The 21,838-nt window shown below is 54.2% G+C and overlaps 1 protein-coding gene across 5 annotated transcripts in view; it reads left to right on the plus strand.

Moving 5' to 3' along the window:
* Positions 1–21,838, plus strand: part of GRIN1 (glutamate ionotropic receptor NMDA type subunit 1) — a 37,446-nt gene that overhangs the window by 12,999 nt on the left and 2,609 nt on the right. The window contains exons 4-20 of one of the 5 annotated variants that reach the window (XM_065695415.1): positions 2,029–2,091; positions 2,884–2,984; positions 3,545–3,666; positions 4,157–4,331; positions 5,862–6,006; positions 6,105–6,188; positions 7,712–7,847; positions 8,743–8,870; positions 9,046–9,210; positions 9,500–9,618; positions 10,227–10,339; positions 10,787–10,935; positions 11,746–11,903; positions 12,381–12,542; positions 14,260–14,369; positions 15,516–15,661; positions 18,304–18,414. In XM_065695415.1, the coding sequence (XP_065551487.1) occupies positions 2,029–2,091; positions 2,884–2,984; positions 3,545–3,666; positions 4,157–4,331; positions 5,862–6,006; positions 6,105–6,188; positions 7,712–7,847; positions 8,743–8,870; positions 9,046–9,210; positions 9,500–9,618; positions 10,227–10,339; positions 10,787–10,935; positions 11,746–11,903; positions 12,381–12,542; positions 14,260–14,369; positions 15,516–15,661; positions 18,304–18,414 (2,187 nt within the window). Of the gene's footprint in view, positions 1–2,028; positions 2,092–2,883; positions 2,985–3,544; positions 3,667–4,156; positions 4,332–5,861; positions 6,007–6,104; positions 6,189–7,711; positions 7,848–8,742; positions 8,871–9,045; positions 9,211–9,499; positions 9,619–10,226; positions 10,340–10,786; positions 10,936–11,745; positions 11,904–12,380; positions 12,543–14,259; positions 14,370–15,515; positions 15,662–18,303; positions 18,415–21,222; positions 21,427–21,838 lie in introns of those variants that run through there. The other 4 variants (XM_065695414.1, XM_065695417.1, XM_065695416.1 and 1 more) reach the window with 4 other exon arrangements.

Here is a 21,838-nt window from a genome sequence, read left to right on the forward strand (position 1 = left end):
CTGTTCTCTGGGACACTGATGCTCATGAAAGCAGTCAGTTTTTGAGTGAGTGCTGGAGAACATGGTGTAAAGTGAATTTTTAACTTGTGGGTCCCTGTGTGAAACACAGGCTGAGGAACTGGGAAGGGCTGCAGGAAAAGAGAGGAGGCATTACTGGTGTAGTTCTGGTAAGAGGGCTAGTGACAGACTGAGGTGATCAGGTGCCATCAGGTCCAGCCTTGCAGCACCCAAGACTCTGCTTCACTTTGCTGACCAGCTTGGGTCAAGGTGCAGACACATCAAGGTGATTCATAGCTGGAGGCTGCAAGATGGATTGACCAAGTTTCTGGGTACATCGATGGTGCCTCAGGAAAAGTAACCAGTATCTCATCGCTGCAGAATATTCGCTCTGCCCTGCTGCAGCTCCACTCCCCTTGGAGGCAGTTGTTACTCCAGGTCTCACTGTGATCTGAGCAGACTCTTAAGAAGCCATTGAAGAAATCCTCACTGTGGATGTCATCAGAAGCAGACCTGGGCTCCAAGCTGATTTTGCTTCCTCGGATGCTTTTCCTTGCAAGGACCCAACTCGGGGCAATAAAAAGCCTGTCAAGCTGTGTCCAAGGAGAACAAAGGAAAGATCACACGGCTGCACAGGAAGGAGACCTGGAAAAATGTCCTGCCAAAGGCTGGTCCGAGTGCTCAGGAAGAGGCAAGCAATTTAGTTTGGAAAGCAATTTGCAGACATAAAGCCTCGCTGCCTAAGGAACAACTTTGGAACACGAACCCTTGCATTATGGGGGTGCAAAGGGTCAGGTTCCTGGAAAGGATCAGTTCTCATTGCCGTAAGATGCTGTGAAATGGAAGTCAGAATAGAGCCATGTCCTGTACATCATATACAGATCAGGGCTGCCCAGCGGGGGGTGAGATGAGGCCAAGAAGAGGTCAGACTATCTCCCACCAAAACCTGCCAAGCACTAGCCTGCAAGCACAATCAGGTTGGTGTTATTGTCATGGTCACAGGAAGATCCACAGGGCTCTGTGCATGCTGCTGCAGGGTCAGTGCTCCTGAGGGCAGAGGTTGTTGACCCTCAGCATGCTGCCTGGAGGAGAGGAAACCTCCAGAAGTAGGTTTCATGCTCCTGGCTCCTTTGGGGCCAAGCAGCAGAAGTGTCTCAGGCAGGAGACAAGGGGAAGAGCAGGATCCCTGCTCCAGTCCATTTTCTGCAGGGTCAGTGCACGCTGAGCCACCCACCCCTAGTCCAGGTATGATGCTCCAGCCAGCAGCATGGCGACCACCAAGCAGTGAACCCCACTATGTAGGGCCAGGTTATGGGCACCATGGTCTCCAGTAGCTGCCGCAGAACCACGAGGTGCCCTTGGCCAGCCATTGCACCAGGTAAAAGCTGCAATGTCATCCCATGATCACCATTGCTTCATATCGCCACGCTTTGAGCCAACACAGGACGTAGAGAGCTTTGTCTTTCTCTTTTGGATGGCAACAGAGCTCCAAAAAGCTGCTCCCTCCTTGCAGGGGGTGAGAAGTTCAGCTGAGACACCTCACTTGCTGTGGACTCTCTTAGGGTGATTGTAATGATAAGACCGATGGTAGTGATGCTAATACTCTTAATTGTAACAGTTTGCCTTTATCCAGCACTTTCCGTACACAACATTTTGTCCTTTACTTCCACAGTAATTCCATGGAACCCCCCCACCACTTAGGCCCTTAGAGATGCGTAGATTGTTTCTGAGCTTAAGATAAAAATGTCTTGCTGAAGAATTCCCCAGTCCCACAAGGGAAATGCAACCGCATCGCAACCGCTGTGACACTCAGGCTTGCTCTAACCGGTACGGCTTTGCACCGTGACGCTCCCGTGAGAGCTGAGGCACTCTCTCCTGATAGTGGTTTTTGCGAGCTCCAGCGTTATAGAGACCCTTTAGCAAACAGTGGAGGAGGAGGTGGATGTTGGATTGCTTTACTACACGTCATTTTCAACTGTTTATAATATTCTTCTGTGTCTACATATTTTCTCTGTGCACATTATTCATCAGAGTAAAAAAAGGAACTATGAAAACCTCGACCAACTTTCCTATGACAACAAGCGAGGACCCAAGGTATATATGCATGGAAATGCACGCCGCCCACCAACCTAACTAGCAAATGACAAATAGCCACAGCCACCAGAAAAATAAAATAAAAGAAAAATAAAAGAGAAAGAGAAAAAAAAAGAAAAGAAAAGAAAGAAAAATAAAAATAAAAAAGATCCATGACCGTGTTTCTTGGTAGCACGTTTTTATGTTGAGATAGCTTGGTTTGGACTTGAGAATGGAAACGTAGCCAGCTGACCCTGGAAGGATTTATTTTTGAAACATGCATGTGAACCAGTAATTAACTTGCAAGTTTTTCTTTTGAATTTTTTTTTTTTTGGAAAGTTGAATCAACCCCCTTTCCTCCCCAAAGGAAACGGTTCCTTGGTGTAAGTTGCTCACTTCTACTCCCAGAAGTTAACCCTGTGCAATATGGTTTTTTTTTGTGTCATTTCCCATGTTTTTGAAAAACAACACTCGTTTGAGTTTTCAATTGCATTTCAAAGCCTTTTTCTCTTTCCTGTACAATGCACGCCTCTTTTTGGGTCTTGATTGACTTCAGTTTGCATGCACAGTGCAAAAAAAATGAAACCAAAACCAAAAAGTCAAAACCTTAAAAGAGAGAGAAAGGAAGGAAAGAAAGAAAAGAAAGAAAAGAAAAGGAAAAAAAAAAAAAAAGAAAAAATAGCTATAACCAACCTTATAGATCAGACCTTTGTGCAGTTTAATGAATTCTCTTGACCCTTTTCTAGATAGCATGGCTCTCACAAGCAGTCCTGGGGCTCCCGCACTAACCAGCTTTGCTCACACCAATCACAGGCTGAGAAAGTGCTTCAGTTTGACCCGGGAACCAAAAATGTGACGTCGTTGCTGCTGGAGGCAAAGGAGCTGGAGGCTCGAGTCATCATCCTCTCTGCCAGGTAAGGCAGAGCCACCCCTACCCCTCCCTGCTCTGGTGTCCTCATTCTCCCCTTTGCAACGCTGCCCAGCGCTGCAGGCAGTGCAGATCTGGGGCTTGTCGTCCTCGAGGAGAGTGTGAAAGAAACCCTACAGAAAGCCCTGTGTCACAGGTGGGTGCTGGATGCTGCTGGCCAGGAAGGTTGCAGTCATGAGCATGGTGGAGATGTCTGGGCTGTTTGCAAAGTGTTGGCAGTTGCAGAGGCAGCAGTAGTTACCGGTCATCCGGATGCACCTTTGAAGGGGAGTCTTATTGACCCTGTGCCTGCAGGTGGTGAACAGTAAGGAATGGGCCAGACTTGCAGATGCTCAGCAGTGCTTGGTGCTGTGGGATTAGATGAAGTAGAGAGAAAGATTCCCATTGCATCAAGGAATCAGCCATTGCCCAAGAGAAGCAGTTATCAAAGGAGGGTGCCTGGAGGGGATGTGCTTTCCCTGGCACTGCCACCCTGTTAGGGTGAATACAGGAGCCAAGGGGCCATCCAGCACCTGAAGCCATATTGCCATTCCCTTCTCGTTGCAGTGAGGATGATGCGGCCATGGTGTACAGATCAGCAGCCATGCTCAATATGACGGGCTCCGGCTACGTGTGGCTGGTGGGGGAACGGGAGATATCAGGCAATGCCCTGCGTTACGCCCCTGACGGTAGGCACCAGCCAGAGGAGCCTGTCCCACTGCCAGCCAGGCCAGGACGAGTGGCACAGCCCTCCCGGGGACCCCTGGGGCTGGGGAACGTGATGCCATGGTGGTCCCAAGTGAAGGGAGGGTCCCACACATTGCTGTCTGCTCCCATTGCCCACAGCAGTCCAGCATCATTGGCCACGCTGCCGTGCTCGAAACCCAGCTCACTGGGGCTTTGCAAGCTGACCATCACCTGGGGGAAAGGCTTGGGCACAATGGGGATGGAGCACAGCGCGTCCATGTAGCTGTCCCAGTCCCCCTCCTGCAGGCATCCCAGCACTGCTACAGCCATTTCCCCTGCCTAAAGCTCAGGAAACTGCCCAGTGACATCCAAGGGGTCCTCACCCCATAACCATGTGCTTGCTGGTCTCTAAGCCCTGTGCATGACAGTAACACTGGAGTGACCAGTGAACCCATGGGTACTGACCTGCCTCCTCCCGTCTACTTGCGTCAGGAGTGATCGGTTTGCAGCTCATCAATGGGAAGAATGAGTCAGCCCACATCAGTGATGCTGTTGCAGTGGTGGCTCAGGCCGTGCATGACTTGTTTGAGAAGGAGAACATCACAGACCCACCGCGGGGCTGCGTAGGCAACACCAACATCTGGAAGACGGGACCCCTTTTCAAGAGGTATTTGAGAAGGGGCCCTGCTGAAGGGAGCAGAGGACCCCCTGGGGGAGAGCTGGAAAAGGTGGGAGCACGTGGAAAAGGTGCAGGAGGGCAACATGGAAGCCTTGTTCAGCATATATGTCACTAAGGCTTTGGGGCATGTGGCACAGGACTGCTTGGACTCTACTGCATGATTTGATGTGAAGGCTACATCTCTCCTTGGAAAACTAGGTCATGGGCTGAAGCGTTGGCCTCAGTTTGTTCACGCATCACCTTGGTGCCTGGCACCAGTTTGATCCATGGCAAACTCATCCTCTCCTGGGCAACGCTAGGGCAGCTGGGATCAGTGTGAGCAAAGACAGCACTAGAAGGAAAAGATCTGGGGGCCATCATCTCCTCCAGGCTGGATCTTAATTCTGTAGGTAGAAGAGGGGAGAACGAGGGTTTCTGTCACATCAGGGTAGGGGGGTATTGCTGAGAGCGGAGCTCAGTGCTGCAGACACGTTTCTTGCTGATCATTTCAGGGCTGAGGCACAGGTCAGTGTGCTGCAAAGCAAAATATGGGTGCAAGAGATCTCCGTGCATGGGACAGGCAGCTCTGCTGTAGCAAACAATGGTGCTGTGGTTTTGGGTGTTGGGGTCTCAGCAGATCAGAGCATGTGTGTGCTGGATCCTGCTTCCATGGGCAGTGTGATCAGCAGAGGCTGAATGTGCTTCCCAGAACCCAGTCCTTGTTCTGTGTGGGGTTTCATGCTGCATTGCTCCAGGTGCTAGAGTCACAACAACCTCTTCTGCAGGCTGGGTCTGGGTAAAGCAGCAGTTGCCTTTGCAGCATGGCTCCTATGTGAAGGGCTGCAACCCGGCACCAAGGTGTTGGTGTTGGCAGTGGCACCTCATGCCAGGGGTTGCTCACTGCAGATATCATCGTGGTGCCTGTGGGATGCCCTTTCTGTAAGTCTTGGTTCTGTTGAGCATGGGACCTGTAAAGCCTGAAGATTATTTTAGAAGCATTTCTGGCATTCATTGCAGCAACACAATCTTTGGCATGAGTTGTTCAAATCTGTTCTCTATGGTGCACTGCAAGTGGCTTGGGTAATTCTGTGTGTTCACTATTGTCTTTCCAGGGTTTGGGGACTGGTTCTCCCCTTGGTGGTGTGTGTGCATGCCTGGGACACTACCCAGGCTGTGATGGGCTGGTGCCAGACAGAAGTAACAGGAGCGGTGGCATAGGCACAGCTCCCAAGGGACTCCCAGGGGAAGGTGTCCTTGGGTACTGTGGGACAGATAATTCCTTAATGGAATGGGACTGATCTGGTGGAAAACAAGGGGCAGTGACAACAGGTATGTTAGAGCAACAGTCGGGAAACTGACTGTTCCATCAGGAGGAAATGGCCACATGTCTATGAACAGACTACAGGTAGCCCTGACTGGACACCTATAGAGTAGTGGGCATATGGCAGGCAACTGAAAGACAGAATTTACCTTTCTGATGCCTTCTTAGGTGCCCACACCAGAATTTCTAGCTTGGCCCCACTGTGATTCTCTCCATAGGGTGTTGATGTCCTCCAAGTACTCGGAGGGTGTCACTGGCCGGGTGGAGTTCAACGAGGATGGGGACAGAAAGTTTGCCAACTACAGCATCATGAACCTGCAGAATCGGAAACTGGTCCAAGTTGGGATTTACAATGGCAGCCATGTATGTACAGGCCTGGGCAGGTTGGGTAGGAGGGGTGTGCGCACTGGGTGTCTGCCTATGGCCTCACATCTGTCTCCTTCCTCTGGGACTGATCACAGGTCTTGACCAACGACAGGAAGATTATCTGGCCAGGGGGAGAAACAGAGAAACCTCAAGGCTATCAGATGTCGACCAAGTTGAAGGTACCAGCAAGTGGCAGTAGCTGTGGAAGGTCTCCTCAGCTCTCTGCATGCAGGGCTGTGACTTTATCTGCCTCCCATTTCCACTGCCTCTGAAGCTATCAGTGGCATTTGCAAACCCAGGGCATCTACTGTCCTGGAGAGGATGTAGCAGAACTCATACAGCGGAGACCTCATAGCAGCCTTCCTGTAACTGAAGGGGGCCTACCAGGATGCCAGAGAGAGACTCTTCATCACAGGCTGTTGCCATAGGACAGGGGATGATGGGTTTAAACTTAAATAGGGGAAGTTCAGGTTAGTTATAAGGATGAAATTCTTTACTGTGAGGGTGGTGAGGCACAGGCACAGGTTGCCTATGGTGAATGCCCCGTCCCTGTTGGTGTTCAAGGCCAGGCTGGACAGAGCCTTGGGCAACATGGTCTAATATGAGGTGTTCCTGCCCATGGCATGGGGCTGGAACTGGATGATCTTCAGTTCCTTTCCAACCCAAACCATTCTATGATTCTATGATTCTAACTTGGAGAAGGTACTGGAGGGCGTCCAGAGCTACAGCACGGCTGCCAGCTGGACACAAAAGAGATAGGGTGGCAGCATCCTTTGGTTTGCAAAGAGACAGCTGGAAAGAGGATATGAGAGAGAACAGCAGTGAAGGCACGGAGGGATCAGGTGTTCACCATTCCTCATGGCTTGGGAGCCTGAGAGCACCTGGCACAGGTTTGCAGGAAAAACAAGAATGTGCTCCTTTGGCCAAGGCACAAGGTTCAGTTCTGGAGCCGCTGCTACTCAACAGTGCAGAGACACAAGGAAACAGGTTCCAAAGGTGATTAAACAAACCAGTGGAGGGTGGGAGGGCTGGTGGCTGCAGTGTTGGGTCAGGAAATCCCTGAAGAGCTGATGGCCAGAAGCTGAAGGTCACACAGGGAGGAGGTCCCTCCACTCTTTCTTTGCTCCTCATGCCTTTCCCTGAAGTGTAGCCACTTCAGTGACTGGACCCTGGGCAGGCTGGTCTTACCAGTATGACCATTTATTTGTGCTACTGTCCAGCATGGGAAATCACACATCCCCACTGGCAACGAGCCCTTATTCCTGCAAAGGTGGAGCCGATATGTTGGGATGCTGCTTTACTGAAAAGGTCCAGGGCAGGACTGGAATATCTGCATCAGCTTGAGGCAGTGTGACAGTGTCTAGAGCACCATTCAGGGCACTAATCCGGGTTATGTGGTGGCTTTCATCTGCCTCCCATTAAGGAGAGGGGTGTGAAAGGCCTTGAGGCAGAGGTGAAAGTGCCACACAAGGAGGATGCTGATATGGCTGTTATTGATCCCGGTTGCAGCAAAAGCAAATGTTTCCCATGCCAAAGCCAGGTCCTGCTACTGGGCCACATGGTCTCATGCGCTGAGATGGCAGCTGAGGTGCCATTGCATTTTGGCCATGCTTGCATAGAGAGGGCAGCTCAGCTCCCAGCCCACAGGAGCACTGCTCTGGAGGTGAACAGAGACAAGCAGGTGTTGTGCTTCCCCTTGCAGATCGTGACGATCCACCAAGAGCCCTTTGTGTACGTGAAGCCCACACAAGCAGATGGGACGTGCAGGGAGGAATTCACCATCAATGGAGATCCTGTGAAAAAGGTCTTTTGCACTGGACCCAATGAGACCATCCCAGGTAACTCAGTCTGATGTGAGCACAGTGGCTTTCCCAGCCCACCCAGCTGGTGAAGGCTCCTCTCCCAAAAAAGGGTCCCAGGGAGGGTGTTCGGTCACACAGGAGGCCCAGAGGATGATGAGCAGAAAGGTGACAGCACATTCAGCCCCCAAACACCCCGTCAGCTCAGACCCACAGTAGTGCTGCGCAGTGACTGGGCACTGGGACTGAGGTTCTTGACCCCAACAGATGACTTTCCCATCCTCTCTCTCCTGGGTGGACTCCAGGGCTGGTTTTGGGTATTCCGTCCCATGTTTCAGTTCGTGCTCCAATTCTCTTTGGGTTGACCTCAAGCAGAAGAGAGAACCCAGACGCACATTAGCACCTATTGCACGGGTACTAACACCACCGGTTTCAAGCCATTTTGTTATGGCAAGCCTGTTTCAGGGTTAGGAGCAAGCACCTGGTGGGTGTGGGACCTTCTTAGCAATGCCAGACTTGCCCAAGTCCGTGTGCACCACTGTGACCCGTCACTCCCCTGAGCACAGCTTCTCCCCAGCCCTGAGCTGTTTCTTGCACTGTGTTGAACCAAATGGGTTCATGCCAGTGTCCCCCAGCACAGCCTCCACGCACAAAGCCCCTCTGACCCCTGCAGTGGGTCAGTGGCACCAACTTTCAGCCCACTTCACTGGGTCATAGCAAAGGAATGAGAACCCTTTGCCCTGGCTTGGCAGCACCCATAGACGATGGAGGGAGTGCGAGATGGTGGTCAAGGAAAATGGCCCTGACTACATAATGTGATTACATCTTGTATGAAACCAGAGCCATGCAGGTGGCTGCTCTTGCTGGGACAACCATGGGTCGCTGGCAAAGGGACCTGCCTCCATTCATCACCCCTATTCTCTCCTGCCTACAGGCCGCCCCACCGTGGCACTGTGCTGCTACGGGTTCTGCATCGACCTGCTCATCCGGCTGGCAGGGGTGATGAACTTCACCTACGAGGTTCACCTAGTGGCTGATGGTAAATTTGGTACCCAAGAGCGGGTGAGTTTGCACAGCCTGTGATATCTTTTTGCCTGTGTTGTGTGTATTGGAACACCCTCAGTCCCTTCTCCAGAGGAAGGGTGGGAGGGGAGTGCAGTGCCATGAGTTTAGGGGTCCTGGCTATGGGGGGCAGGTGCCAGGGCATTAGGATGATCCTGTGTTGGCTCCCTGGCAGGTTAACAACAGCAACAAGAAGGAGTGGAATGGGATGATGGGTGAGCTGCTGAGTGGCCAAGCAGACATGATTGTGGCTCCTCTCACCATCAACAACGAGCGGGCACAGTACATTGAGTTCTCCAAGCCCTTCAAGTACCAGGGCCTCACCATTCTTGTGAAGAAGGTATGGGCTGGGATGAGATGTTTTGTAGAACAGGGGAGGTGCCCCTTGCTCCTCAGCCTGCAGACATGTGCATGCTGCACCATGTCCTTGCTCACCCACTGCAGCCCCCTGCCCACCCCAGGGCATGGCTGCTGATCCCACCCTTTGCTGTGGGATTCCAGCCTCAGCTTTCCCATGTGGCAGAGCAGGAGGAGCTCAGAGCAGGGCAGGGCTCTCCTGAGTGCGGTCGGGTGGGCTGGATGCAGGCACGATGGGTGCCAGCGCTGCTCACCTCTCTCCTCTGTGCTAGGAAATCCCCCGCAGCACCTTGGACTCGTTCATGCAGCCTTTCCAGAGCACGCTGTGGCTGCTGGTGGGGCTCTCTGTGCACGTGGTGGCAGTGATGTTGTACCTCTTAGACCGATTCAGGTGAGCGTGCTTTGGGTCACCCAAGGGCTGGAGGGGACAAGGGGGGATGCTCCTGGGAGCTGTCCCTGGTTCCTGCAGTGTCTTGCTCAGGCACAGCCCTGCAGCCCTTCGAGAGGCTTTCAGAGGAACTGAACGCTGGGCTGAGGCTCCTTGCTTCTCTGGCTACTTCTAAGTTGAGAGATATGTGGGGTACCTGGCACTTGGATAAGTGGAAACATGCCTGTCAGACCAGGTGCCATGCTGATATCCAACCAAGGGCAATGTCAGCTCCTGGGCTCTGAGTTTCTCCCCTTCCTTGACCCCAAGACAGCTCCTCTGAAGGGCAGGGAGCCTGTCCCCACCTCAGCCCTGTGCCTGGAAGCTTCTGTGGTCCATGTCATGAGCTGGTCAGGATCAGATGATCTTTCTGGCCTGGAGATCAACGTGGTGGGACCATCACCAGCATGAACTGGGCAGGGCTGCATGCAGAGGGCACATGCAAAGCTGTTTGGGGCATAGGCACATTCTGTAGAGATGAGTGGTGTAAGGCAGCATCAGGACATTTATGGCACAGTGGATTGCCCTGGGAACCAGAATAAGGGATATGAGAAGTGATTCTTGTTTTCCAGCCCGTTTGGCCGGTTCAAAGTGAACAGTGAGGAGGAAGAGGAAGATGCCCTGACCCTGTCCTCGGCCATGTGGTTCTCCTGGGGAGTCCTGCTGAACTCTGGCATTGGAGAAGGTGCATCTCCGCATGCAGTGGGACTGCTCTGTCCTGCAGCCCCATCCCTGAGCTGGGGGGACAAGTATCCCCTCCCACTGACTCCATCTGTGGCGGGGCTGATGCCCTGGAGGGACCTCATCCCCTGAGCCTTCCCTGGAGCAGGCTGGCAGATTTGGTGATGGGGGGCTGTCATGCCTGTGGCACTTGTGCAGACCATCACTGATGGGAAATGGGTCTTTCTTGGGCTGCTTCTCCTACCCAGGATTACCCATACATCAGGGTGAGGCACATCATGCTCTGGAAGGAGCTGGGTTCCTTGGTTTGGGCAGCACAGAAGCTCCTTGCAGAGCTGTCAGCAGCGAGATGGTGCACATCTGTAGCTGCCATTGATTTCATGTGGGATGGACCTAGCTTTGGTGGCCAAGTCAAGCCCTTGTTGTGCCAATCTCATCTCTCCCCCTCCAGGTGCTCCCCGGAGTTTCTCTGCCCGTATTCTTGGCATGGTGTGGGCTGGCTTTGCTATGATCATTGTGGCTTCATACACTGCCAACCTGGCAGCCTTCCTGGTGTTAGACCGGCCTGAGGAGAGAATTACCGGCATCAACGACCCCCGGGTAATGAGCCCTCTTTTGCTTTCTCCCCCGCTGCCCATCTCTGAGCAGAGATGCCTCCAGTGGGTACCTCGTGACTCATATAATGTGGTCTGCAGTACACAGAGCCCTCCTTTAATGTGGCTGTGGGTCTGTGCCAGGGGGTTGAGCCCTGGGAGTCTCTGCCTGAGGCTGATGTTGGTGGGTCTGAGACCCTGTGCTGGGTGGGGATGGACAGAATGGGGAGGGATCAGCAGGAAAATAATTGTGCAGGAATAGCACATATCCAGCCGAGCTGCCTGCCAGTGTCTGGAGAGCCTGCACTAACCAACGAGGAAACGATTCATTATAGATGAGTTATATCTAATGAAACTGTCCCAGCGGTGCAGTCAATACTCTCAGCAGATACCAGAGTGCCTCAAACCCATTTCCTGCCCTGGCAAGGGTACAGCCACAACTTATCAGCACAGGCACGCAGGAGTATGCCCCACAGCAGTGCTGACCCACAGCATCCCACACCCTATTGCATCCTCTTCCCACAGCACTACCAGCCCTATGGCATCCATAGGCCTCCTGCATCCTCAGTGCCACAAGGTCCCTGTGCCACAGCATTCCTTGCCCCACCACTGTGGTCCCAGAGCATTCACTGCCCTGTGGCATCCACTGCCCCATGGCATCCACTGCCCCATGGCATCTTCAGGTCCACTGAGATCAAGGTCTTCTCTGGGAAACAGGTCCCCAAAGGAGATGGGAAATTAGGAAGCATGGTTTTGGGGTGAGGCAGTTTGGTTAATGAAGGACAGAAGAAACAGGAGCCCTTTCCCTGCCTTTCAGCTGCGCAACCCCTCTGATAAGTTCATCTATGCCACGGTGAAGCAGAGCTCGGTGGACATCTACTTCCGACGGCAGGTGGAGCTGAGCACCATGTACCGGCACATGGAGAAGCACAACTACGAGAGCGCTGCTGAGGCCATCCAGGCAGTGAGGGACAAGTGAGTAGGGCCAGAATTTTGCCTGGCCATGCTGGGAAGGGCTCCAGGAAGCTGCGGTGTTGTGGGATGAGAAGGGCTGATGCAAACCTGGAGGAAGTTGTGGCCAAAGCATGGCTGGACAGGACCTGAACAGTTGGTGCTGGGTGGGATCTTCTAGTTCTAGTGCGTACCTTGTGCATCTCTGGATGGAGAGTACAAGGTCTCTGTGGGGAAAGGCACAGTCAGAGACCTGTCCTTGCCCGTGGCCTCCCTTTCTGGCCTCTGTGCTTGCTTCTGTGCAAGGCTGGGTGACTTTGGATCCCATGTAAACCCCTCACACTCCTCCTCCAAAATGTTGCCAAGCCTTTTGCCTCCCAGCACAGACCCTGCAGCAGGAGGGTGATGCTAATCTGGTCTTAAATGAGGGTTGGGAGCACCCTCACTGCTCCCACAGTGGCTGCAGGCACAACCTTACCTGCCTGTCCTCTCTCTCCCCAGCAAGCTCCATGCTTTCATCTGGGACTCGGCGGTGCTGGAGTTTGAAGCCTCCCAGAAGTGTGACCTGGTGACAACGGGGGAGCTTTTCTTCCGCTCCGGCTTCGGGATCGGGATGCGCAAGGACAGCCCATGGAAGCAGAACGTCTCCCTCGCCATCCTCAAGTCTGTACCCAGCTCTTGGCATGGGGCTTGCCCCGCATGCTGCATGTGTTAGCACACAAGTAGCCCTGTGTCAGGCACTGCCACCATGCCCCAAACCCTCTGCAGGGACAGGGGCTCTGGTGGCTGCCCTGTCCCTCGTGGTGAAGGGAATGTGCCTGAGCAACCGGGATGGGCACCCACATCCCAGCTCTGCTTGCAGGGCTGGGGAAGCAGCGTGGAGCTGGTGAGGGGGGCAGAGCAGAGCAGGGCAGGCAGCAGAAGCCATGCTGGACCACAGGCAAAGCTGGCAAAGAGCAGCCCTGAGGCCACCCAGCACCAGGTCCTTGTGAGCAGTGGCAGGGTGCTGCCACTTCCCCACTGGTCTCTGTGAGCTCAGCCTGGCATTGCACTGCCCTGGCTTGATGTTCCAGGGGTTTTCTTCCAATTCTGACTATTCCTTTTAGGCAGAGATACATCAGGACCCCTGCTGCGTCCAGCTAAGGCTTTATACCAGCGTTAGCCTGCAGTGTGGGGTACCACAAGTCGATCTGATATTATGGCTAAAATGGGATTTCATTGTATTAGTTCAGAAATGCCACACTCACTGCAGCCAGAGGAATGTGGTGATGGAGTAATGGGCAGCTGGGAAGCAGCAAGTGGAGGGAGATTAATTTTAAGGAGAGACAAGGGTCAGGAGCCACCAGAGTCCTGCCCGAGGTGTGGAGATGAAAGGCCTCAGAGAGAAGATAGGGAGGAAGGAGAAGACACAAGCAGAAGCCGGGGTAACATAAGCAGCCATGGGACCCTGTCTGTAGGGTGGTCTTACTATGGGGGTGGGTAGCAGAGAGGCAGAAGGGATTTAGGACAACAATGTTGTCCTGCTTGGAAGGGCAGCAGGAGTCCTTGGTGTCCTGCTGGGAGAGGATGGGGAAACCCAAGGGGTGCATGTGGCCAAGAGGGCAGGGGGATGTGCCAGGAACCAGAGGGAGGAAGGAGAGGGAGACCTGTGGTGGGATGTATGCTCTGTGCCCACCTCCATCCAGCAGCTGTCCAGGCAGGAACGGGCACTGCAGGGATGTGGTTTGCTTCCCCCCAGGTGACACCAAGTTGCTGGAGAGTCCCAGCCCCCACCATGCACAGGAGGGAGCTGCCAGGCAGAAGTTTTGCCCCTGATCTAGGGTTGCCGGTGATCACCAGTCAGGACTGGGGTCCTGTCCGAGCTCCCAAGGGGCTCTGGGAAGGGGGGAACATGCAGGAGGGCCCTGGGAGACATGGCTCATGTCAGCTCCCTGCAGCCTCTCTGCAGGCACTGCCCACAGCAGTCAGCTCCATCCCTCTCCTTGCGAACCGAGCTTGCATGAGGCTCTTTTTGGCAGCAGCCAGGCAGTTCTCCATCTCTCAAACACAGGGCAGAGGCACCAGGCAGCAGCACCAGGCATCTCTGGGTGCTCCCCTGCATGTGGATTGTGGCTGCATGCAGGGCAAAATGCAAACACATGCAGTGCCGGCACCCACTGCAGATAGGCCGCACGCTCTCTCTGTGCAAAAGCTCTACACGCACATGTGTGTGCACACACATGCAGTCAGCCATGCATGCACACACACCATCAGTTTGTGTGTTTGTAGGCTGCAGACAAGAGCAGAAGGAGCTCTTGAATGCTCTAGGATGGAGCATGTGCTCCAGCTGCCTGTGGCTGGTCCCCGGTGACTCCTCTGCCCTGTCTCTTTGTGCTTCCAGGTCCCACGAGAACGGCTTCATGGAGGATTTGGACAAGACTTGGGTGAGGTATCAGGAGTGTGACTCCCGTAGCAATGCCCCAGCAACACTCACCTTTGAAAATATGGCAGGTTTGTTCTGCAAACCTCTTTCTTCTTCTTCGCTGGGTAGCCTGCTTTCGCTCAAGACATTCTCCTCTCCGGGGCTCTCCTCTCAGGCCAAAGCTCTGCTTCTTCTGGGTTTGTGCTTTCCTAGTGCTGGGAGGCTGCTGTTGGGCTCCAATCCCACCTTACCTGAAGCAGCTCTGCAAAGCTTTCCCCACCTTCCTTGGGGTTGCTTTCTCATCGGTGGGGCTGTCCTGCTTTGACAATTGCCCACCTCCCTCTGCTCTGGCCAAACTGCGGCTGTCACAGTGAAATCAGAGCTGTCGCCAAGGCAGAGAGAGGGGAGCAGCACCTCGGGGGAGGCAAGAGCAGGCACGGAGGCAGCGAGGATCCTGCTGCAGGAGGGAGGTGGTGGTGAGGGGCAGCCCCCAGCCCCATGGAGTGTGTCCTGGCTGGGCCTGGGCAGTGGGCATGGGGCAGGAGGGGGATAATGGATACAGAAGGGTTTTTTCTGGGTCCCCTTTTGCAGAGACTGAGAATTACTCCAGACTTGCTCTCCCTTTGCTCTAAAAATGGTCCTTTACCCAGCCTACGTAGTGATGGCGCTTCACCCAGCTGACATGGTAATGGTCCTTTACCCAGCCAATGTGGTGATGTGGGATGAGGGGTGTCCGATGAGACCCCATCCTCACCAGCACCACAGGCCAGGGCAGAAGCACTGAGAGAGGGAGCACTTTGCTGTGTCTCCTCAGGACAGTCCCCTAAAATTGTGACCCCGTTGGCTGCAAATGGCCCAGGGCAGCACAGAGAGTGCAAAGCTCCCTGAGGAAACCAACATGAGCACCAGAGATGGGTTTCTGGTCCAAACAACCCTATGGCCCCAGGGGATGGGATCTGCCCTCAGCATCTCTGCAGGGAGACCAACAGACACTTGCGTGGACATCCAGCACCCCATCACCCTTCTGCCCATCACCTTGGTCCCCAGCCTACACAACACCAGCCCTGCTCTGCTGGGTTCCCCTCCCCAGCCCCGCCAGGACTGCGGAGGGATGGCAGGGGGCCGGGGGGGGACACTGGGTTGGAGAATGCTCCTGTCGCTGAGAGTGATACAGAGGAAATGAAGCGTTGTGTTGCAATTGCCATTGCCCCTTGTAACTTTGCTGCTTATTTCAGGTGTGTTTATGCTGGTGGCTGGAGGTATTGTTGCCGGGATATTTTTAATATTCATAGAAATAGCTTACAAAAGGCATAAGGACGCGCGGAGGAAGCAGATGCAGCTGGCGTTTGCGGCCGTTAATGTGTGGAGGAAAAACCTGCAGGTAGGACAAACCGTTTTTAGAGCAAATCTCCAACAGGTGCGTTTTCCATTCCTTCACCAAACCAGTGAATGCAGAGCTGTGGATTAGCATGGGGCCCTCCCTCCCTTAGCCCAACTCCAACTGGGCCTTACTGGGCACTCAGTAAGCTCTAGGGTGGGGTCCCTGCCTTGTCCCTGGGAGATGTCCTTGGATGATGCCAAGCTACAACCAGGACAAAGACCTGACCCAAATTCCCCAATGGTGCTTGGGATGGGGACATTGTGCTGCTGGGGACCACGTGCCAGATCCATGACTAGTCTTGGCTGAGCAATCGGTGATGGCGTGGCTGCCCTTGCAGCTCTGCCCTGCTGCCCGGCTCCGGCCATGCTCACCAGCACACAGGAGGGTTAATCCACTGTCTCTGAGCATCCCTGCCCAGTGCTCGGGTGGAGAAATGCTCCAGGGATTGTTTCCATCACCTCTCCCCTACCTGGCCCGCTCCCCAGGGATGTGGTAGCCTTTGTCATACCTGGGACCAGATCCTAAAAGAGGTGGTGCGTGCTCTTGTCATTTGGAGACAAAGATGTCTCCCCACACGGGAGCCAGAGATGCCAGTGCCTGTCAGCACCAAAGATCCCCCCGGCCCCATGAAAGGGGCCATTGTTCTCCCCGGCTTCTCCTATCCCCAAAATACCTCCATGCGCGGGAGGGACAGTGATTCCTGGCAGTGACACTGAGCCACGGGCATGGCCATGGGCCACCAGCCTCACACTTCCCTTGGTTTTGGGGCTGAGCCCCATGGTGCCCCCGAACCCCAGGTTAGGGCAGCTGGAGGCTCTCTCTGGATCGCCTGGGCTGCTCTTCTTCCTTGGGGAAGTAAACTGGCATTCAAAGAGCAAGAGATCCTTTGGGTGACTAAAGGAGACTGCTGTGCGCAACAAAGCCAGTGAATGAAAGAGAGAGCAGGAGGGTCGGGGACCCCAAAACGAGCCCGGAGTGGTGTCCCTGTGGGAGCAGCGCTGGCTGGGGCGTGCGGGTGGGCTTCCTGGGTGGAGGAGACCTGCTGAGAGCAGCGAGGGGAAGCACGAGGCCGGGCTGCTGTACCCTGAGAGCTCGCTGGGTTCAGTTCACTGATGAGAGTCTCGGAAAAAGCCATTTCTCTATATTTTTTTTTCTTTTTTTTTTATTGTTTCTTTTTTTCCTTTGCTTCCAAAAAGCAGCAGCAGCAGCAGCACCGAGGGGGTTAAGGCTGCTGGGACAGAGCACACTAGTCGCACTGCCATTTTTCACTTGCCAACCTTCTAGAAAATACTGCACTGGGTCCTTGGGCAGAGTCTGTGGGACTGTGAGCAAAGCATGCTGCCCTGTGGGGGTAAACAGCCTCATGGTAAAGAGCCGTTTGACATTGTAAGACTTTTCCACAGGAGGAAACGTCAGAGCACTAGTATCTGGTACATTGCTAGAAGGTAGGCAAGTGGAAAGATTTATTTGTTAAAAACAAACAAACAAAAATAATGGGTTTTTTTGGGATCACAGTTTTGCCATGGCTATTTCCTGAGATGCCATGGAAGAAAAAAAGGCATTTCATTCCATTCATCTTGCTTTCCTTTTCCGTTTGTGCATGTCCGCAAAAGAGAGAACTGAGAAGGAGGAGCAAATGTATCCCCGAGCATGCTCTACGCACCAGCGGGATACATTTTGGTTACCCCCGTGCGGTAGCAGAGCCAGACCTGGTCACTCCGTCCCCCGTCGGAAAGGTCACACTCATTGGCACGAAAGCAATTGGGGAGGAAGCGTCCTCAGCGCCCGCGGCCGAGCGTGGCCGGTCCCCGCGGCTCGCTGCCCCCGCGCCATGGCGGCTGGTGCTCCCAGCCTGCGCCCACCAGGTCCGACTTGCTAACACCAACGCCTACAGTTTTCAGTTCTGTTTCTCTTTGAGTTCATCCCGACCCCGACGACATCATAGCGCTAACGCTTTGCCTCCTCCCTTTCTTTTCCTTTGATCTTTTGGTTCCTTTTCGTTTTGTTGTTTTCTTCCAGTTTTTTTGGTGGTTTTTTCTTTTTTCTTCTTTTTTTTAAATTTTTTTCTTTTTCAACTTGTTTTACTTTGAACAAAACCAAAACCAAACCAACCAAACACCAACAACCACGTTCGGCTTTGCACAAATGCCTCATTCAAAATTTTTGAATACTTTTTTTTTTTACAGAATATCCATACAATGACTTCTCTTTCAATGCAGTCCTCTCTCTATCTTTGTGGCACTAGGATTCAGCCTCACAAAAGGCCCTGAGCAGTTATGACATATATATTTTTGTAGCGGTAGGTGCAGCATCTCACCTCTCGGTCTAGCCAGGTGGAAGCGAGGGGCAGGGTGCCAGGCAGAGCATTCCCAGGAAGCGAGGTCAGGCAACCAGGAGAGCAGGGATACTCCCCAGAGGAGCTCCCAGTACTCCACACGTGAGGCCAGCCCCGTTAGCTGTAGCATTGTGGTGGCCGTGCTGTAGGCATGGGACACGGAGGCCCTTGGAGGACTGGGTGTGACAGGTCACCCCCAGTAGCATTCCCACCTAAATGAAGGACATGACACGGGGCAGTATTCAAATAGATTTAGCGTTTCCAACAACACACTAGAGATCTAATCACTTATACATATTCATTTTAGGATAGAAAAAGTGGTAGAGCAGAACCTGACCCTAAAAAGAAAGCCACTTTTAGGTCCATCACCTCCACCCTGGCCTCCAGCTTCAAGAGACGTAGGTCCTCCAAGGATACGGTAAGAGGAAGAAGAACAATTCTGCCCTCTCTCTTTCTCTCTCTTTCTCTCTTCTGCCATCCCATCGACTGCCACACACCCATCCCGAAGCTGCCAGTGTACATGCATAGCTCATGTTCGTCACCAGTCAGTCAGTGAGTCAGTGAGTCAGTCATCCCGTGTACCTGAAAGGATGCTGGGATCCTGGAGGGCAGGCAGGAGGTGGCTTGGAGTCCTGTGATGAGTTGGGAGATGCAACCGAGTTTTTGTTTTGTTTTCTTGTTTTCTTTTTGCCTGGATGATTTCTGATGTTCCTCTCTGTGCTTCGCTCACCTGAACCGGTGCTGACCTCTTGAAACCGATGACATTTTCTTTTCAATTTTCTTTTTCTTTTCCCCTTTCTCCTATTCCTGAGTGTTCCTGTACCTGTTTGTCATTGTATGCCTAAAAACAATCACTCCGATTTAATTTGGGCACCGTGTCACCTCACCGAGACCCATGCGTGTCACATTCTCTACATGTAATTTTTGTTTGTGACGGTTAGCTTTCGGGATGTAGTCCTCAGCACAGGAGCGACAGCTGCCTCTGGTTATGGTCAGCAGTAACGCAGCTCTAGAAAAGAGACACAAAGGCTTGAAAGAGGAGGTTGTTAAAGACCCAACCTTGCTTCAAACTTGTGCTTTTCCGCCTCAGAGTAAAACTGCTCTCATGTAACCAGAGAAAATTTCCAAACTGCTGCCTCTAAAGCCAGCTGTTTCCAAATGTGCAAACGTGTCCGCTCGTGCTGGAGCTTCGGGCACTTCAGTGTCAGGTTGGGCTGTTGGTCTGTCGGACTGAGCCGGTGTCCCTCTGCATGTTGCCGTCTGTTGTATGACACTGCACTGTGGCTACTCTGTTGTCTCGTGTGGCAGCGGCCACTGCGTCTTGCTGCCCGACCTCCCGGCGCGATGGGCTTGACGGAAACTCCTCCCCGGGGCGACCGGCGCGTTTCTGCCCAGGGTTGCTCAGAGCAGGGTCCCCGCCAGGCTGCGGGGGCAGGGGGGACGGTGGCAGCGTGGGGATGTGGACCCCGCAGCGGGGTGGCCCGTCCCTGGCCGCAGGCTCGCGGCGCCTCGGGGAGCAGCACGCGGTATCGCAGGGGGTCTCGGGGCCACGGCTCTTTGCCCGGAACGGAGGTGGCTGCCTTTGACACCAAGGCAGGCTCCAGCCCAAGAAGCTTGTGGAGCACCCATGGGACACAGCCCTGGGGACAGCTGAGCCCTTGGCCGGGCTCGGCTGCCACCACCTCACACAAAGTGCTCCTTTCACTGTCACCTCGAAGCCTGGCAGGCATGGGGGGGGGGGCAGTCCACACTCTCCCCACTCACCCCACAGGGAAGAACTAGATGATCTTGAGGTCTTTCCCAACCCTAACCATTCAGTGATACTGACGGGCATCACTGTCATCTTCTGTGCTGCCTTCATGCTCCCTAGGTGGCACCTTGTCCCAGTGATGCCCCCATGGCTGGTGTCCCCCATCTCCACTGCTGCAGCCCAAGCAGCTCTGCAGGAAGGTTGCAGGTTGTGTCTTGGTGGCCTGAGACCCAGCCAGGGGAGAGGAGACAGAGAAGGGTGGGTGGTGCAGGGGGGAGAAGGTGGAAAGGGTGTGGAAGACGGACAGAAAAAAGGGGAGAAACAATTCCAGAAAGGGTTTCTGGGGGAACCTCAGCGTATCCTGAGTAGACCCATCATGTTTTGTTGTGTCTGAACAACTCCAAAGTTAGGAAACCATCTCAGGAGCATCAGGGTGCAGTGGGCACCTGAGGGGACTGGTACCCACGGCGGAGAGGGGGAGAACCCAGGAGCAATGGGGCAGCCGGTGTGAGGCACCCCTGGTACCTGTCATGTTCCCTCTTTAGGAAGCATCCTGGGCCTGATTCTGCTCCATGGTGTATCACACACTTTACACCACACCACTCCACAGTGCTCTCTGCCCCAGGGTGGGAGCACCCAAGTGCCCTGGGCCGAACTGCACCAGAGGTCCCATGGAGCGATGGAGCCATACTGCCCCTTTCCCTTGCCCAGTGTTGACCAGCACAGTGTGGGGCTCCCCATGTTTTGGGTCCTGGCCATGCTCTTCTTGGCACATTGCTCACAGGAGGCTTTTGGAGAGAGATGGCCCCACTCATCCCAGAAGATGGCCCCTGCCTTGGGGGCAGTTCCCGCTGCCGGGGAGCCTGCCACAATCTTCTGTCCGCCATGGGGTGACATGGCCAGGGTCCCAGGACATATTCCCCAGGGAACCAGGCTAGTTGGGTCAAGAAGAGGCTAGCGGGGCCAAGATCCAAGCCAACGTGGCCGAGATGGAAGCTAGCAGGTCCAAGGTCTGGCCATTGAAGGAGGTCCATGGTGGAGCGAGCTTTGTGGTGATGTTGGGCAGACCAGGAGCTGGTTGCTCTGTGGGTTGAGCAGCCAGCGTGAGGGTGCTGCCACCAGCTCATGTCATGGCCTGCCATTTGGTGCCCTCCGCTTCCATACAGCAGCCCTGGCTCAGAGATCCCAGTGCCCTCCTGCTGTGGAAGGCCCCATGAGTACATAGCATGCTGGGACACGTTGCCTGGGGTCCTTGTAAAGATGAGAAAGCAGCGAGGCGCTCTGATTCATGATGCTCGGCAGAGCCACGGGCCCACACCAGGTCTCAGATGGGCTTGAGAGCCGATGGGGCTGGAAGGCCAGGCTGACCCCAGCCCCATGGGCTCTCCTGGCTAGCGAGCGAAAGACGCAAACCTGGTGGCCTTGCTTCTTTCCTTTTCGTTGTCGGGAGTTTTAAAAATGGATTCTGCTCTGCAGCCCTGCAGAATGGTCCCTCAGGAGTGCCAGAGAGACAGGCTGGCACCATGGAGCCAAGACAGCCCTGGGAAGCTACCACCCCACTCTGAACGTCCTAGCGCCCACCATCACCCGAGCTGCACAGCCTCTCCGCGGCACATCATCCCCACCGCCCCAGGAGGAGATGCATGTGTTCCCCATAGGCAGCTCCTGCAACTCGAATAGCACTCGCAGAGCTGACGTACTGCCATCCATCGCAGCCACCCACGATACTGCAACCCCACAGAAGCCATGTGAGACGCATAAACCACACAGACACCTTCCGAGCCGGCACATTTCGTACAGACATGTTACCGAGGTGCACAGGTCCCATTAGCCCCACCACTGCAGCCATCACCAGCGCCCGCAGAGCCACATGCCAGCCTGCGGGTGTCGTCCCCCCCCAGGCACAGCATGACACACGTCCCACGCCACCGCCAAACGAGGGCCCGGTGCTGCCATGGGGATGGTGCCAGAGCTGGTCGAGAACCGAGGGGGTTCATGGACACAAAGGTCACCTTTTCAGTGAAGGATCAGCCATTCCAAAGCCAAACGCTTCTTGGCTGAAAAACAACCTAGTTTTGGGCCTAAAAGAGCC

Source organism: Lathamus discolor, chromosome 15 (assembly GCF_037157495.1).
Source record: "Lathamus discolor isolate bLatDis1 chromosome 15, bLatDis1.hap1, whole genome shotgun sequence".
Classification (NCBI taxonomy): domain Eukaryota; kingdom Metazoa; phylum Chordata; class Aves; order Psittaciformes; family Psittacidae; genus Lathamus; species Lathamus discolor.